General features: G+C 43.0%; 1 protein-coding gene across 1 annotated transcript in view; it reads left to right on the forward strand.

Annotated features, from left to right (window-relative positions):
• Positions 1–4,831: 4,831 nt before the first annotated feature.
• tmem235b (transmembrane protein 235b) overlaps positions 4,832–17,628 on the forward strand; it is a gene marked incomplete at both ends in the record, with an annotated part of 39,345 nt that continues 26,548 nt past the window's right edge. The window contains 2 exons of the mRNA XM_084338419.1: positions 4,832–5,069; positions 6,471–6,608. Of these exons, the coding sequence (XP_084194545.1) occupies positions 4,832–5,069; positions 6,471–6,608 (376 nt within the window). The remainder of the gene's footprint in view (positions 5,070–6,470; positions 6,609–17,628) is intronic.

The following is a 17,628-nucleotide window of genomic DNA, read 5'->3' on the forward strand; positions in this document are numbered from 1 at the left end:
TCTTTTGTATGCTTTTTTAAATGTTTTTATCATTTTATCATTAAATCTTTTTAATCCTGTATTATAGTCTGATCTTTCCTTACATATCTTATTGTAACATAATATGGGCTAGCACTCATTCATCTCATCTTCAAAAAAAAAATTTTACTTCAAAAAAGATTTGTTACACTGGCAACCCTCTCGGATCGATTTGAACCATCTGCTCCGTTTTTCAAGAAACTAAACATTCTGACTGTCTGAGGTTAATTCTTTACAGATATGTATATTTGTGTACAAATGCCTTTATGATCATCACAATCTACCAAATGTTTTGAAAACTTTTAATCGTTTTTTTTCTTTTAATTCGGATTTTCGTTCATATGTCATTATGTCACACGTCAGTCCAGGGACCTGCATATACCTTATTGTGGTGCTTCACTTAGGCAGTTCTCAGTGAGGTATAGAGGGTCCAATCTTTGGAATGCAGCTGATCCTATGCTGAGGAAATCTCCATCTCTGCTTATTTTTAAAGCAAACTACAAAAAAATGCTCATATCCAAAAAGTAGTAGATAGATAATTAAATAGGTCATACATGGGTTAATTTTTTCAATGAAAATGATGACCAAATATGGTCGTCAATTAAGCTTTTTCCCCTGACTAAATCGAGACTAAAACTGACTAAGACTAAAATGAAAAATAAATTAAGGTGACTTAAATATGATCAATGAAAAAGGAGCATTTGACACATGACAGACTAAAACTATTGGTTTGATTATGTCTTATTGTGTATATATGTGGAGCACTTCTATGCTCTATATGTGTATATATATATATTATTTTTGTACAACCAGGGGTCATGTCTGCTTCACATGGGCTGTGGAAACGTTCGGTTCACTTTACTGTTTTGTATTTCCAATTCTTCCCTCCCCTGTCTTGAACGTTGCTAGACTATGCCCCCCACTGGTCAGTAGGGAGCATAGAAGCCTTGCATCACGTGTCCCCTCCAGTACACGAGGAGGCAGCCTGTCACATCTTTTCACCTGCCAGCGCGGACTCAGTGGCGAGGAGTAACACATGGGAGGCTCACACTACCCCTGCTACTTCCTGTCTCTGCTGTGCAGGCGTCCCCCAACCGACCTGTAGGAGTCGCTGTCCACAACGTCCAAATCCCCACCCATCGACTTCCACCCTCTAACTCTGCCAATTGAATTAGTATGACGGCTGGCCCAAGCCGGAGGCTATGCTGACACCCGGATTCGAGACCGGAGTCTCTTGCATTGGTGACGAGCGCAATCTCCGCTGCGCCACCCAGCTGCCCTGTTTTTGTTATTTTAAGACTGGTGAGGGTCTTTAACTGTTTACATCTTTAACTCATTACGTTATGGGGGGAGAGGGGCGTCTACGTGAATCTATGATCCCAATAGAAATTCATGTGAATTTGACTGACTAGCGGTACATAGAATTGCATTACAAGAGAATAAAATGCCTTTTCTTTTTCATTAATGAAAACTAGACAAAAATGTCATCCGTTTTCTTTGACTAAATCTAGACTAAAACAAAAAAGACAAAATCCAGACTAAAACTGACTAAGACTAAAATGCTCAGACGTGTAGTTGACTAAAACTGACTAAATGAAAAATAAATGAAGGTGACTAAATATGATAAACTAAAAAGGAGCATTTCACACATGACTAAGATTAAAATGGCTGCCAAAATTAACAGTAATGCATTTGGTTATGTCGGTGGGTAGGTTTGTAGGTGGGTCGTTATGTTGATTGAAAACTATTAACAGATTGCAGAATGGGTACAATACAGTACGGCTCAATACAAAACAAACTGCTAAGAGGGTGCAGACCTAGAAAAAGACTTTCGTCTTGTTTACATTGGGGTCCCCCATTTTCAATTCACCATGACATTTATGACGTACATGACAAACGGATATACAGAACTCTGTAGTAAAAAGAGATCATAAAAAATATATACACCCGAAGGGGAAGAAACTACATTGGTGTGGGGGGGGGGATTTGGACATTTATATGCAGTATATATGCATGTATGTTTGTATTAACACATATCTTTTGAATGTATTACTGGTATTTTCTAAATAATATTTATATTTTTGTATGTTTGATTTTACAAAACAGGGGAAGTTCTCGATAAGCCTCTAGGCTTCTAAACTTCTACACAATATGGTTATTATGTTTTTTTTGTTTTTGTTTTTTTTTTACTTTTGTTTAACTGTGTTAATAAATAAATACAAATCTACCTTGTGGCAAACCTTGCATTTGCCTTACTGCCATACAAACATGCTTTACTTAACTTGTGTTATTGTACCTTACTTCAGAACATAACCTTTTTGTATAGCCTACGGGGTAACTGGAATGTTTTATGCATATCCCTCCTAGATAAGATAAGATATTCCTTTGTTGATCCCCTTGGGGAAATGCAGGAGTCATAACAGCATGGGGAGGGGAGGTACAGGTGTGGGCAGGGTAATCGAAGAAAGACGTGCATATGGGCAATAATGAAATATGAGAAAAATAAACAGTGTAAACAATTAACTGAATATAAAAATGAGAAAAATAAACAGTACAAGGTGCACAGATTAACCTATATATATATATAAACTAAAAGGAGAATACCTTCAAGGGAAAGAAGGGACTGCACACTCCACAGGACTGGTTTTTGCTTTTTTATTGTTGCACAACGCGTTTCGCTATCGCTTCCTCAGGTGCTATGCAGCAGGTGTCAATGATCATCATTATGTACAGCATACTCCACCCCACATCGTAACACATCAAGCCCATTGGCTACTCAATTATCACATTCAATTTGATCATTTTGCAGGATGTAATGCATATAACTCTTATGTATAAAAATGATGCATAGAGACCACATATATACACACTCATTTTTGAAAATTATATATAATACAATATGAGAGAAGTGACAAATCGTAACACATCAAGCCCATTGGCTACTCAATTATCACATTTAAATTTTATCATTTTGCAGGATACATATCACTCTTATGTATAGGAATGATGCCTAGAGACCACATACATACACACTCATTTTTGAAAATTATATATAATAAAACAATATGAGAGAAGTTACAAATACCTAGGTCATTAGTCTAGACCTGATAAACAGTTTAAAACAGACTTAAAACCACACCCATATAGGTTACACAGAACGGATAGTGGTTACAAAAATGGATTCAGCTCGAGGGATTCATTTAGACCATGGGGTTCTACAGAATTCAGAGTAAAAATCCAGTACGCTTCCCTTTGTAAGAGAAGCTTTACTATATTACCGCCCCTCGGTGGTAGGGTGACTCTTTCGATTCCAATGAACCTTAGAGAGGCTGTGGAACCATGATCTCTCTCCTTATAGTGTCTCGCAATGGCATAATCCATATTGTTGTTCCTAATGGCTGCCTTGTGTTCTGCTATTCGCACCTTCAAATTTCGTTTTGTTTGTCCAACATAGACCTTACCACAGGGGCATTTCAGCATGTATATCACATGAGTGGTGTTGCAATTAATAAGGTCCCTTATTTTATATTCCTGCCCAGACTGTGGATGGTAGAAAACCTTTGTTTTCATGGTGTTTGAACAATGGGTGCATCGACCATATGGATGGTTACCACACAGCTCTGTTAGCCAGTTAGAGTGACTTACTACAGGGGATTTATACAGAGAATTGACGACAAGAGTCCCTTATGTTTTTCCCCTTTTAAAACAAAATCTTGGTGGTAATGAAGAAATGTTTTTTAAAAGAGGGTCACATTTGAGTTATATATATATATATATATATATATAGGCTATACATTGATCAGAGGTTAGAGCACAGGTCACTCAGTCCAGCGCCCCTGAAGCAGATTGGGGCTCAGTGCCTTGTTCAAGGACACTGTCTGGCACTGATGGTGGGCACTGATGAAATGGCAACCAACCACCCTCCAGCCAGGTGCCATCTCATCACAGGAATACACCCTCCTCCTGTCTGTGCCAGGGATTGAGCCATGCAGTAATCTTTTCAGTTATCGGTCATTCAATTATGCTATAATGATGGATGGTGATGCTTTTGATTAGGGAAGGGCAGGCCAGGCCCTAATCATTCAAGATCAATAGATCTATAGGATAACAATTAAGCGTCCCCTTTCGATTGCAGACATGAAATGATTTAATGTATGCAATCGAAAGGGGGCGCTTAATTGTTATCCTATAGATCTATTGATACTCTATAGGGTACTTTACTTCTATCAACTGATTTAGTAAATGCCCGTTTTATATGATGAACGGCAATTATCGGATTATGGAGGTCACGGTTATATTATAGAAGTAATAATAATGAAGACACGCGATGGCTTATGATCTCTGTCATGCTTATTGCATAAAAAAGAGTGCAAGTTCACACTCAATTTACAACCTTTCCAAGTATATGTCGCTGTATTTCATCTATATATCCTCGAGTCGTTCCAAATGTCTCGCCATGTTGTGCGTAAAAACTTGGCTCAGTGCGTGTCCAGAATATAAAGACGCGCGCCTGTAGTTCACTCACTCCGGCCACTGCGCTCACCGTCACCGCACCCCAACTCCGTTTCTTCTTTCCACACAGTTGGATTCCTGCAGAACGCGTCTGGATAACGACACACAGCAGTGTCTGTTTTTGGAGCAAAAGGAATTCACAATTAATTGTTCAACTGGTGGTGATTTTGGCTCCTGGCTTTTGCGCGCATCCCGCGGTGAGTCAGTGCGTAAAACCATTTATCATCATCATCACAGGTGATTATTTCGTTGAGTTTACCAGAGACTGAGAGAGAGGAACAACAACATCGGATAATAAAGGATGAATTTAACTAATCAACCGTCATCCCACCACCACAACAAAAGCAGGATAACAATAACCTTTGGCTCGCTGGTGATCTCTGCGGGTGTCTGCGGTTTACTGAGCTTCGCCTTCTTGGCGGCTGCCATCGGGAGCGAGTACTGGTACATCATCACAGAGACGAATCATCATCCACTGAACCGGAGCAGCGACTTTCAGGACGTGAGCTCCCACTCGGGTCTGTGGAGGATCAATGAAGGTGCATCGATCCTTTATTGTAGCTCAATCTTCTGTCCTTCTGTCAATGGTTTTCTTATTATTAACACCACTGCACTGTACAGCTCTTCCATAACAAGACATATTTACTGTTCCATTTATATTATTTCTCAACATTGTATTGCACTGTATTATAGGTGAGGATGTCTACTCCTTCATCGGGGACATGTCGGACACGTCTAACTATACTGACTTTGAAGTATACTTGCTGAGTGAGTAGAGACCTATACTCTCCTATTTCAAACCCTGAGCCATTCTATGTATGAAGTTTGCATTAAAACAGCCATAAGTGTGTGTGTGTGTGTGTATGTCTGTGTGTGTGTGTGTGTGTGTGTGTGCGCGTGTGCGTGCGTGTGCGTCTGTGTGTGTGAGTGTGCGTGCGTGTGTAGGTGTGTGCGCGTGTGTGTGCGTGTGCGTGTGTGTGTGTGTGTGTGTGTGTGTGTGTGTGCGTGTGTGTGTGTGTGTGTGTGTGTGTGTGTGTGTGTGTGTGTGTGCGTGTCGGAGGGTCACAGAGAAGTGCTGCTTATCCTTGAGAGTTGTCCTTTCGACCTGCGAGTATAACGAGCCTTCTTTAACACAACCCATGGCCAAGAATCAGCCCCAAGGCTTGGAGACGCAAATGTCAGAGAGGTGTCTCTGCTGTGACTGTGGGATAATAATGACCCTGACATTTGGCAGCCTTGGACATGTCCATATATAGACGTGCAATTGGTGACCTGAGAACTGCTGACACATTGGGGTATAGAGAGGGCCAAATTAATCAGCCGCCGTAAAGGCAGTGTGGTGGTGGTGGTATTTGCTGTACCCATAAGATGATCAAGCATAAGTATACTGTATTTGTAAATCTGGTGTGTCATAAATGTATAGATGTAGCAGTACTGTCTATCTGTATGTCATGTGTGATGAATTGAAAACGGGGGACCCTGATGTAAACAAGACGAAAGTCTTTCTCTGGTCTGCATCCCCTTATTAACAATTGTGTGTATTGAGCCGTACTGTATTGTACCCATTCTGCAATCTGTTAATAAAATGTTCAATCAATCAATCAATAAGCAAACGCATATAACTTCTCTCAACATTAGAATGTTATCTATGAGTGATATATGATGTGTGGATTACAGTGACACGTGTGTGTGTGTGTGTGTGTGTGTGTGTGTGTGTGTGTGTGTGTGTGTGTGCGTGTGCGTGTGCGTGTGCGTGGTGTGTGTGTGTGTGTGTGGTGTGTGTGTGTGTGTGTGTGTGTGTGTGTGTGTGTGTGCGTGTGTATGTGTGTGTGTATGTGTGTGTGTGTGTGTGTGTGTGTGTGCGTGTGTGTGCGTGCGTGCGTGCGTGCGTGCGTGTGTGTGTGCGTGTGTGTGCGTGTGTGTGTGTGTCTCTCACACAGATATGCACAGTGTGATTGTCGTGCTGCTCCCACTCAGCCTGGTCCTCTTGGTGTTTGGAGGGATCTGTGGATTGGTCAGTTCCCTGGCTCGGAGCCCCACCCTGCTCACTGGCACCGCCTCCTACTTCTTCGTCTGCAGTAAGTGTGGCTCGTCGGCTCCATCTATATGTTTGGAGTCTCGCCTCGGGTGCCTCAGGTCTGTTGTGTCACTGTATCTGTGACTGCAGGGGGGGGGGGGTCCTCTCTAGGTCAACGGGTACAAGATACAAGATACTTTAATGCCACACAACGATGATTGGCGGTAATTGTTTGCGGTACAGTTTGTTAAGCACTGGTCACATCAACATGAAACATCAGACATCAAACGCCCCCCTTTCCCACCTCCCAATCCCCACAATAAATACATATATACATACATAAATACATACAGGACAGTCACATGTAACAGTGTCAGTCACTGACGGATGCGTGCAAGGGGGGCGGGCCAGGGTGTTCAGCATAGGCGGCGCGTATATAAGGCTAGGGGGGGGCTATGCCTACCCAGAATATTATGCTCGGAATCTTGAAATGTATATAATATATGTGCGCAGGCTGCTGGCTATTGTGTGTGTCTTGTGCTGCAGCCGGCTCGCTGGCCGAGGTGTCAACGACGAAGGTGTCAATCGGTGGCAGCGTTTAACATTCCAGGTACAGGCAGTAACCAATCACGCATAGGCTCAGGTTAAATAATGTAGAATAGAATAAATAGAAGCTGCACCGGGGCTGGCCCTGGGCATAACTACCGATCACCCGAGGCTGTATGTTGTTTTATCTTGGCAAACAAGGGCTTGCTCTAAGAGGACATGATGCGAGTCCGAGTTCATCAAATCGTGGACACTTTTTAGAGCTACTGTATGTACATTGTTTTCAAAGCATGATGAGATCTAAATTACGAAAAACTTTCACTTCATTGCAACTTGTGATTCAAGTTGTGAACACGGTCTTTCTCACCAAGACGAAACGTCGCATTTATCTGCATTATTAAGGTAAGACAATGGTTAATATATTATTGGATGCTTTCATTTGAACACTTAATTTGCACTATATATAAATGAGTGGGGCTCGCTGTAGTATAGCCTAGTAGTGTGTGTGTGTATATGAAATCAGAACCTGGACAGTTTGCGTGCAACCAAAAATAAAAGGTCAAATTTTTCGCGCTGCACGCGGAGGGGGGGGGGCCCCTTTAAAGCCTACCTGGACCAGAAGCCCACACGCCGCCTATGGTGTTCAGTGTTCGGACTGCTGTGGGGGAAAAGCTGTTTGTGAAGCGTGTGTGTGTCTGGTTAGAATGGACCTGTAGCGACCTGAGGGCATGCGCTGGAATAAGTGGTGTGTGCTGGGTGGGAGGGATCGTTGACTATTTGACCAGAGCGGGTGACTGTGCGTGAGGTGTAGATGGAGTCCAGAGAGGGGGGCAGGGGGCAGCCAATTATTTTGGAGGCTGTCTTGGTGATGTGTTGGAGTTTGTGTTTGGTGTGTTTGTCAGTGGAACCGTATACCGGACTGTGATGGATGAGGTGAGGATGCTTTGAATTATGGCCTGGTGTAGAATAGGGTAGAGCACGGCATTAACACCGCCAGGGTTAGGGGTTCCATTCCCATTGAGGCCACTCGTACCAAAACTGTATGTACTGTATGTCTACTGTATATAGAGCACCGTCAAATGGCCTCTATTGTTATGTTATGTAGGAAATAGGAATCAAGGTGTTCTTTCTCGGGACTCCCTAAAAGACTCAGGGCTAGATCCACAAAGAATGGATTGCACGGAGCAAGCTGCACCCTTACTTACAATTCATTATGAATTGAAAATGGGGGACCCTGATGTAAACAAGACGAAAGTCTTTCTCTGGTCTGCATCCCCTTAACAATTGTGTGTATTGAGCCAGTTGGCCTTCTCTCTCTAGTCTAGCACCGTAAAGATGGATTGATTGAATGAAAATTGTATTAACAAATTGCAGAATGGGTACAATACAGTATGGCTCAATACACACAATTGTTAATAAGGGGATGCAGACCAGAAAAAGACTTTCGTCTTGTTTACATCAGGGTCCCCCATTTTCAATTCATAATGAATTGTAAGTAAGGGTGCAACTTGCACAGTGCAATCCATTCTTTGTGGATCTAGCTCTTGGTATCTCATGTATAAGCCTACACCCCTACCATAACCGTATAATCTTAACCTCATCGGACCTCACGCCCCACCTTAACAGCCCGTTGGATGCAGTAGTCAGTAGTGCATGACGTGATGCATGAGATGGCAAGTTTTTAGTGATTCCCATTTGTACTCACTGTAGTTTGCTTGTTTCGGTTGAGGTTGTATAGCAATGGGTGGATGGATGAATAGTGAGCGATAGAGTCCATTACCCACATTTACATTTACCTTTTGTCATTTAGCTGATGCTTTTATCCAAAGCGACTTTTACACGTTCTGTACGACAAGTCAGCAGGAAGGGCTACAACTCTATCAGCTGAGTAACAATGTTCATCAAAGTGTTGAAACGTGAGTGCTGCAGTGTTGAGTGCTTAGTAGTAAAGACATATTAGTATAGTAGGAAGAGTGCATGAAGGGGCGGTCAGGTGGCGTAGCGGAGATTGCGTTCGTCACCAACCCCGGAGACGCTGGATTCGCCTGTTCGAATCCAGCTCACAGCTCCGGCGTTGTCACCAGCTTGGCTGGCCGTTCACACTAATACAATTGGCTGTATTAGAGGGTGGGAGAAGCTGGCGGGGTGGGTCCGGGTCGTTGTAAACAGCGACTCCTACAGTTCGGTCGGGGCGCCTGCTCAGCGAGGATAGGATCTAAGGGGGGTAGTGTGATCCTTCCACACGTTACACCCTCTCAGTGAGAGTCCGCGCTGCCAGGTGAAAAGAAGCGGTTGATTGGTTAGACGTGTGTCGGAGGAAGCACGTGATATCGTGATAGCCTCCACTCTCCCAGACCGACTGTGGGGGGTAAGTGCGCAGCGACCAGGAAGGGGATTGGGAATTGGCATAACGACTAACATTGGGATGGGAGAAAATCGGAGGAAAAAGGAGGGGAAAAAAAGATCAATAAAAAAAAAGGGGAAGAGTGCATGACAGTAAGAAGGTTGAATGAATGAATGCATGAATGAAAACTTTATTTAACAGATTGCAGAATGGGTACAATACAGTACGGCTCAATACACACAATTGTTAAGGGGATGCAGACCAGAGAAAGACTTTCGTCTTGTTTACATCAGGGTCCCCCATTTTCAATTCATAGTGACATTCATCACATACACAACATACATGACATCATGACATTTATGGCATAGGGACATACATGACATACACAGGTATATAGTACCGTTACATTTGTGACATATACGATATGCAAATATACAGTACTGTTACCCCCATAGATCCTGACAGAGTATATACATACGGTGGGGAGGAGACTGTACATTAGGAGGGGGTGGGTGGGTGGGAGAGAAATATACATACGGTGGGGAGAGAATATATACATACGGTTAACGTTTTTTTTTACCTATTCCAATGTAATGACCAGTAGGATACTAGAACGGTATGGGGCTGTTCTCAACTAAAGAAGTTCTTAGCAATTAAGACGTTTTAAGTTTGTCTCCTTATGTAGAATAGCTCAATATGTCGATTATTTCCGTAAAAACCTCTCTAAAAATCGCCAAGGCACACTGTTCTGTAGCAAACATTAAAAAGGCTTTATTATAACATGACTAAATACAACATAAAAAAAAAAAAAAAAAACATACCACCAATGCAAGCCTTCCTCGGGGTGCTAAGGTGGTGACTGCATGCTTGCTTCGTTTTAGAGCGACATAATTATGGAGCACATGATACATGATACACTCCTGCCCCAAGTATCACCTATGAGGTAGGATTACACATTGATTGATGTCGCTATAAAGTCACGTTTGCATTGAATGTCCTGCATTCTGTCCAGACCAATTGACTAAGAGGTGGGAGTGGCTCCGGTGGGTACCCATCAGAGCTATAACCCTTTCACTACCACACTACAGAAGGTTAACCCTTTCACTACCACACTACAGAAGGTTAACCCTTTCACTACCACACTACAGACGGTTAACCTTTCACTACCACACTACAGAAGGTTAACCCTTTCACTACCACACTACAGACGGTTAACCTTTCACTACCACACTACAGAAGGTTAACCTTTCACTACCACACTACCAAAGGGTTAACCCTTTCACTGCGACAATACAGAAGGTTAACCTTTCACTACCACACTACAGAAGGTTAACCCTTCCACTACCACACTACAGAAGGTTAACCCTTTCACTATCACACTACAGAAGGTTAACCTTTCACTACCACACTACAGAAGGTTAACCCTTCCACTACCACACTACAGAAGGTTAAAGTGGAAATGAAGCAGTGCGATAAATACATATTCATAGCATCACATTAGTATTTAGATAAGCCACAGAAGAAGTCACGTTATAAAAATAAGCAGTTTCTAAGAAAAAACGATTTGTTGTGTACATTTCTGAAGCATTTAGCATTATGGGCGCGGCCATTTTGTTGCTGACGTCATACCGGGGGTTGGGTGTATACACTCTGGTTAGCTGCCTATATTGAATGGGTCAGTCAGCAAATAAAATGTTGCCTACAAAACAACGGGACCGCGGTGGTTCTGTTTGTATTGCTAGCTAGTTGGCACCAGCCGGGGCCCGGCGTTAGCTCTCGCTAGCTAGCGTTAGCAACCGGAGCGTCGCGGAGCATTCAGCCTGCTGGCTACACAGCTGAATGCTCCGCGACGCTGGTTGAAGTGGGTCTAGGTAGCCAGCAGGCTGAATGCTCCGCGACGCTGGTTGAAGTGGGTCTAGGTAGCCAGCAGGCTGAATGCTCCGCGACGCTCCGGTTGCTAACGCTAGCTAGCGAGAGCTAACGCCGGGCCCCGGCTGGTGCCAACTAGCTAGCGATCGCTCCCGAGAGCTAACGCCGGTCTGTCTGTCGAAGACCGAGGGAACCGCGTCCGGCTTCAGCTGATTAGTGGTCTTCTGGACAAACATCCCACCCCAACAACATAATCCGAGGCAATGAAGTGTTCGCTGCAGATCCTCCTTCCCTGTCCAACAGGCTGGTCGCGCCGTCTGGGTGCAGGCAGCCCGAGCCAACATGTCAACAACACTGTTTTTTTCACTGGTAGTTTGTGGAAATTAACCAACTTTCCTCTCTCTCACATGGTAAAATTAGTTTGAACAGCCAGGAGCAATACAAACAGAACCACCGCGGTCCCGTTGTTTTGTAGGCAACATTTTATTTGCTGACTGACCCATTCAATATAGGCAGCTAACCAGAGTGTATACACCCAACCCCCGGTATGACGTCAGCAACAAAATGGCGGCGCCCATGTTGAAAACAGGGATATTATATTATATTTTTCAGACAAATAAGATAGATTTCACATTTGATTATAGAACCCTGTCTTACACAAGGTACACAACAAACAAACTAGGATCACATTGCTCACTGCTTCATCTCCACTTTAACCTTTCACTACCACACTACAGAAGGTTAACCTTTCACTACCACACTACAGAAGGTTAACCTTTCACTACCACACTACAGACGGTTAAGGGATGGGAATCGAAAACCGGTTCCCATTGGGAACCGGTTCCTAATTGGCCGATGCCTGGAACCGCGTCTCTACAATTCGTAGCCGCATTTCTGCAGACCCCTCTCTGATTGGTTGAACTCCATTTTTGCAGACCCCTCCCATTTCTGCAGACCCCTCTCTGATTGGTTGAGCGAAGCCCCTCTCTGATTGGCCCACCGCATGAGCCGAGACAAGCTCCTCTAGCCAGGAGTCGAAACTCCGTTAACTCCAGAGAGAGAGGCTGAACGCAATTTATACGCATGGAAGTATTGATTACGCCATAACGAATCATTAAAAGATATATACCGTTAACTATGTTGTGTGTGCCTTTACACATGTTGGATAGGATTATGTAATTGGTTTGTATAGCGTCGCGTATAACGTTATTTCGCGTGACTTCACGGTTTATTCACATTTCACAATTCATCGTCTTGTTTACATCAGGGTCCCCCATGTTCAATTCATGATAACATATATGACATACAGGTAGACAGATGGACAGTACTGCTACATCTAGACATTTATGACATACCAGATTTTGAACTTGTGGTAGGCCTAGACATTTTCAATTCATCGTCTTGTTTACATCAGGGTCCCCCATGTTCAATTCATGATAACATATATGACATACAGGTAGACAGATAGACAGTACTGCTACATCTAGACATTTATGACATACCAGATTTACAAATACAGTACTGTTTGTGATACAAAAAGAGTCCAGAAAAGAAAGGCTATACATTTGACGAACCCACCTCACCCCTGCCCACTTTGCCAACCTAGGATGGCTTAGAGTAGACGACAGAGTACAGCAACTTGCAATGGGCCTGGTCTACAAGATACACTATACGACCGGGGTGCCCATGTACATGTCAAAATACTTCCCAAAGGTCAGTGAATACCACAACCACTACACCAGAGGAAGCTCAACAAATCATGTTAAACCCAGATTCGGCTCAAACAAGGGACTAAACACGTTTCGCAATTATGCCACAACAATGTGGAACGCCCTACCCAAAGCTGTAAAGGAATGTGAATCCCTGCCCACATTCAAAACCGCCCTTAAAGAGCACCTACGGGAGGCTGCAATTCGAAACTGGCCACCGTAAATGCCCAAAACCCCCACCACCTCCTAATAGACAGTCTCCTCCCCACCGCATGTATATATTCCCTCCCCGCCGTATGTATATTTCCCTCCCACCCACCCACCCCCTCCTAATGTACAGTCCCCTCCCCATCATATGTATATACTCTGTCAGGATCTAGGGGTAACAGTACTGTATATTTGAATACCGCCTATGTCACAAATGTATCAGTACTAAATACCTATATGTCCCTATGCCATAAATGTCATGTATGTTGTGTATGTCATAAATGTCTATATGAATTGAAAATGGGGGACCCTGATGGAAACAAGACACACGTCTTTCTCAGGTCTGCATCCCTTTAACAATTGTATGTATTGAGCCGTACTGTATTGTACCCATTCTGCAATCTGTTAAATAAAGTTTTCATTCATTCATTCATTCACGTAGAAACTGTACATTGGAGGAGGTTGGGTGGGTGGGGGGGACTATACATTGCTTCTTCTAAGTGTCTATGCTTTTTTTTGTCAGTATTTACTGGCTTTCAAAAAAATAACATCGTGTTGCTTGTGTGTTGAAGGACTTTTACCGAAGGGTTACACATATCATGTCTGCACGTACAGACGTGCGGTGAACCCATCCTGGACCTGCGTTGACCATACCTCTTTTGAGGCCACTGTGCGAATGACTCACCAGTCTGAGGAGGAGATCCTGGTGTGGGCAAGGTCGATGCAGGTCACCTGGAGAGTGGCCCATACATATATGTCATATATGTTATCATGAATTGAACATGGGGGACCCTGATGTAAACAAGACGATGAATTGAAAATGTCTAGGCCTACCACAAGTTCAAAATCTGGTATGTCATAAATGTCTAGATGTAGCAGTACTGTCCATCTGTCTACCTGTATCTGAACCAAAATCTGCATATGGCTCGCCGACAACAAACTATCATTACACATGGGCAAAACAGAGTCCATTCTCTTCGGTTCAAATAACAAACTCAGCAAGACCGACGGCTTCTCGGTTACAGTGGGTGACAATATTATCACAAGGAAAGATGAAATTACCTACCTGGGTTCCATCCTAGAGGCTAATCTTTCCTGTGACAAAATGGCATCCAATGTAATAAAAAAAGTCAACCAACGAACGCGATTCTTGTACCGGATCTCCTCTCTGGTAAACAAGAATACCCTGAAGACTCTAGCAGGAGCACTCATTCAAGGGTACTACGACTATGCTTGCACCTCATGGTACCAAAGCACCTCAAAGGCACTAAAAAACAAATTACAAACATCTCAAAACAAGCTAGTCAGACTACTACTTGACCTGACTCCTAGAACCCACCTCACCCCTGCCCACTTTGACAACCTAGGATGGCTTAGAGTAGACGACAGAGTACAGCAACTTGCAATGGGCCTGGTCTACAAGATACACTACGCGACCAAGGTACCCATGTACATGTCAAAATACTTCCCAAAGGTCAGTGAATACCACGATCACAACACCAGAGGGAGCTCCACAAATCATGTAAAACCCAGATTCGGCTCAAACAAGGGACTAAACACGTTTAGCAATTATGCCACATCAATGTGGAACGCTCTACCTAAAGCTGTAAAGGAATGTGAATCACTACCCACCTTCAAAAACACTCTCAAAAAACACCTACGTGAGACTGCAATTCGAAAACTGGCCCCTACAAATGTCCTAACCTAGTTGTACAGTAAATGACCAAGTAAGGCTTTGTCAATATTCCAATGTACAGTGTAAAATGTGTGTGTGTCCCCTTCCCAACCCCCCCCCCCCCCCCCCCCACCTCCAATGTACAGCCCTCACCCAACCCACCCAACCCCACCCAACCAACCTCCTCCAATGTACAGTTTCTATGCCAAATGTATATACACTCCTTTTCTGGACACTTTTGTATCACAAACAGTACTGTATTTGCAAATCTGATATGTCATAAATGTATAGATGTAGCAGTACTGTCTATCTGTATGTCATGTATGTCATATATGTTATGATGAATTGAAAATGGGGGACCCTGATGTAAACAAGACGAAAGTCTTTCTCTGGTCTGCATCCCCTTAACAATTGTATGTATTGAGCTGTACTGTACTGTACCCATTCTGCAATCTGTTAATAAACTTTTCAATCAATCAATCAATGTATGTCATATATGTTATCATGAATTGAACATGGGGGACCCTGATGTAAACAAGACGATGAATTGAAAATGTCTAGGCCTACCACAAGTTCAAAATCTGGTATGTCATAAATGTCTAAATGTAGCAGTACTGTCCATCTGTCTACCTGTATGTCATATATGTTATCATGAATTGAACATGGGGGACCCTGATGTAAACAAGATGATGAATTGAAAATGTCTAGGCTAATAAACAACTTGTGACAAATAACTCTTGACTTGACCACCAGCCTCTCTCTCTTAAGGCATTAACTGGGTTAATTAATCTAAATGTTATATTGTAACTGTCTAGTTATTGATTGATTGAAAACTTTATTAACAGATTGCAGAATGGGTATACAGTACACAGTACAGCTCAATACATACAATTGTTAAGGGAATGCAGACCCCAGAGAAAGACTTTCGTCTTGTTTACATCAGGGTCCCCCATTTTCAATTCATCGTAACATATGACATACAGATAGACAACTGGGTTAATCTAAATGTTACATTGTACAGTAAGTGGGGAGTGTAAACAAGTTGACCGCTGGCTGTGTTGTGAAATGTGAATAAACCGTGAAGTCACGCGAAATAACGTTATACGCGACGCTATACAAACCAATTACATAATCCTATCCAACATGTGTAAAGGCACACACAACATATTCCAGTTAACGGTATATTTTTTTAATGATTCGTTATGGCGTAATCAATACTTCCATGCGTATAAATTGCGTTCAGCCTCTCTCTCTGGAGTTAACGGAGTTTCGACTCCTGGCTAGAGGAGCTTGTCTCGGCTCATGCGGGGGGCCAATCAGAGAGGGGCTTCGCTCAACCAATCAGAGAGGGGTCTGCAGAAATGGGAGGGGTCTGCAAAAATAGAGTTCAACCAATCAGAGAGGGGTCTGCAGAAATGCGGCTACGAATTGTAGAGACGCCCTGGAACCGTGTGGCTCCTGTGACTTTCGATTCCCTTATCGCTGCCTACAGTTGCGCAATAACGTTACGTTAGCATGGCCATGGCAGACTCTATTTGATTCCTTAAGGGCTCGAAATTGCCTGGGTTTTGGTAATATGCTCCCGAAATGCTCCCGCTGTTTGGCTACTTCTATGTGCAGTGAAAACTACTTGAATGCTTTAGAGCCTAGTCATTGATTTAGATCAGGGTGAGCTAAAATTAGCCGCGGAGCTAACGTGAGCTAACGCTATTTAATCAAGCTCACAAAGAGAGATAAACAGCTGACAGCGGATAGTACAGGTACAAATACAATAAAACAGCAGGTGGGGGCTGTTGTGTAAACCTTGTACTCTTTAGTTCACATATAATGAGAGACGTGAGTGCTTGTTTACATGTCTGTAAACCAGGAAGTACAGTGGTGCAACATACAAATGTGTCCGTGTAGCAACACAAGCCAATACATAAAGGACAGGGGCCCGGGGAGGGAGCTCTCTCTGTGTGTGTGTGTGTGTGTGTGTGAGAGATAGTGTGAGTGAGTGAGAGACAGAAGTCAGAGGAATAACAACCTGTTATTCAATAGATTAAATTAGTTTAAGAATAAAAAATAAATACATTTTAAGAGAATCTCAAAGACATTATTTTATTTAAGTGTAGGCTATAGTTAATGTTTTATTTTTTACAGTTTTTGTATTTTTCTGACATGGGGGCTCAACAATAAATGACAATCAGAAATGTCAAGTTGCATGTTGTTATTCTAACCAGCTTAGACCCCGACGCTCTGCATCTTCTGGCCGCCTCAGACCTACTCCTATCCGAGCTCCGGGAGGGTCATCAAAGAGAAGTCGCCTATTCTCAGTCCTTGCCCCACAATGGTGGAATGAACTACCCACCCCAGTTAGGACAGCCGAATCACGTCCAATCTTTCGCCGTCGACTAAAGACGCACTTCTTCAACCATTATCTGAATTAAAAAAAAATATATCTAACCCTAACTAACCGTACTGTCATGCACTTGTCCTAATAAACTAACCTACACTGTAGCACTCAACACTTTGATGAACATTGTTGCTCAGCTGATAGAGTTGTGCCCTTCCTGATGGCTTGTCGTACAGAACTTGTAAGTCGCTTTGGATAAAAGCGTCAGCTAAATGACTAAATGTAGTTCTGTTGCATTTCCAATTTATTTATTTAAATTATAAATTGATCAGGTATCGATAAGGGAATCGATAAAGAATCGAATCGATAAGCAGAATCGATAATGGAATCGTATCG

This window comes from Notolepis coatsorum, assembly GCF_963971535.1.
Source record: "Notolepis coatsorum genome assembly, contig: SUPER_10_unloc_2, whole genome shotgun sequence".
Taxonomy (NCBI): domain Eukaryota; kingdom Metazoa; phylum Chordata; class Actinopteri; order Aulopiformes; family Paralepididae; genus Notolepis; species Notolepis coatsorum.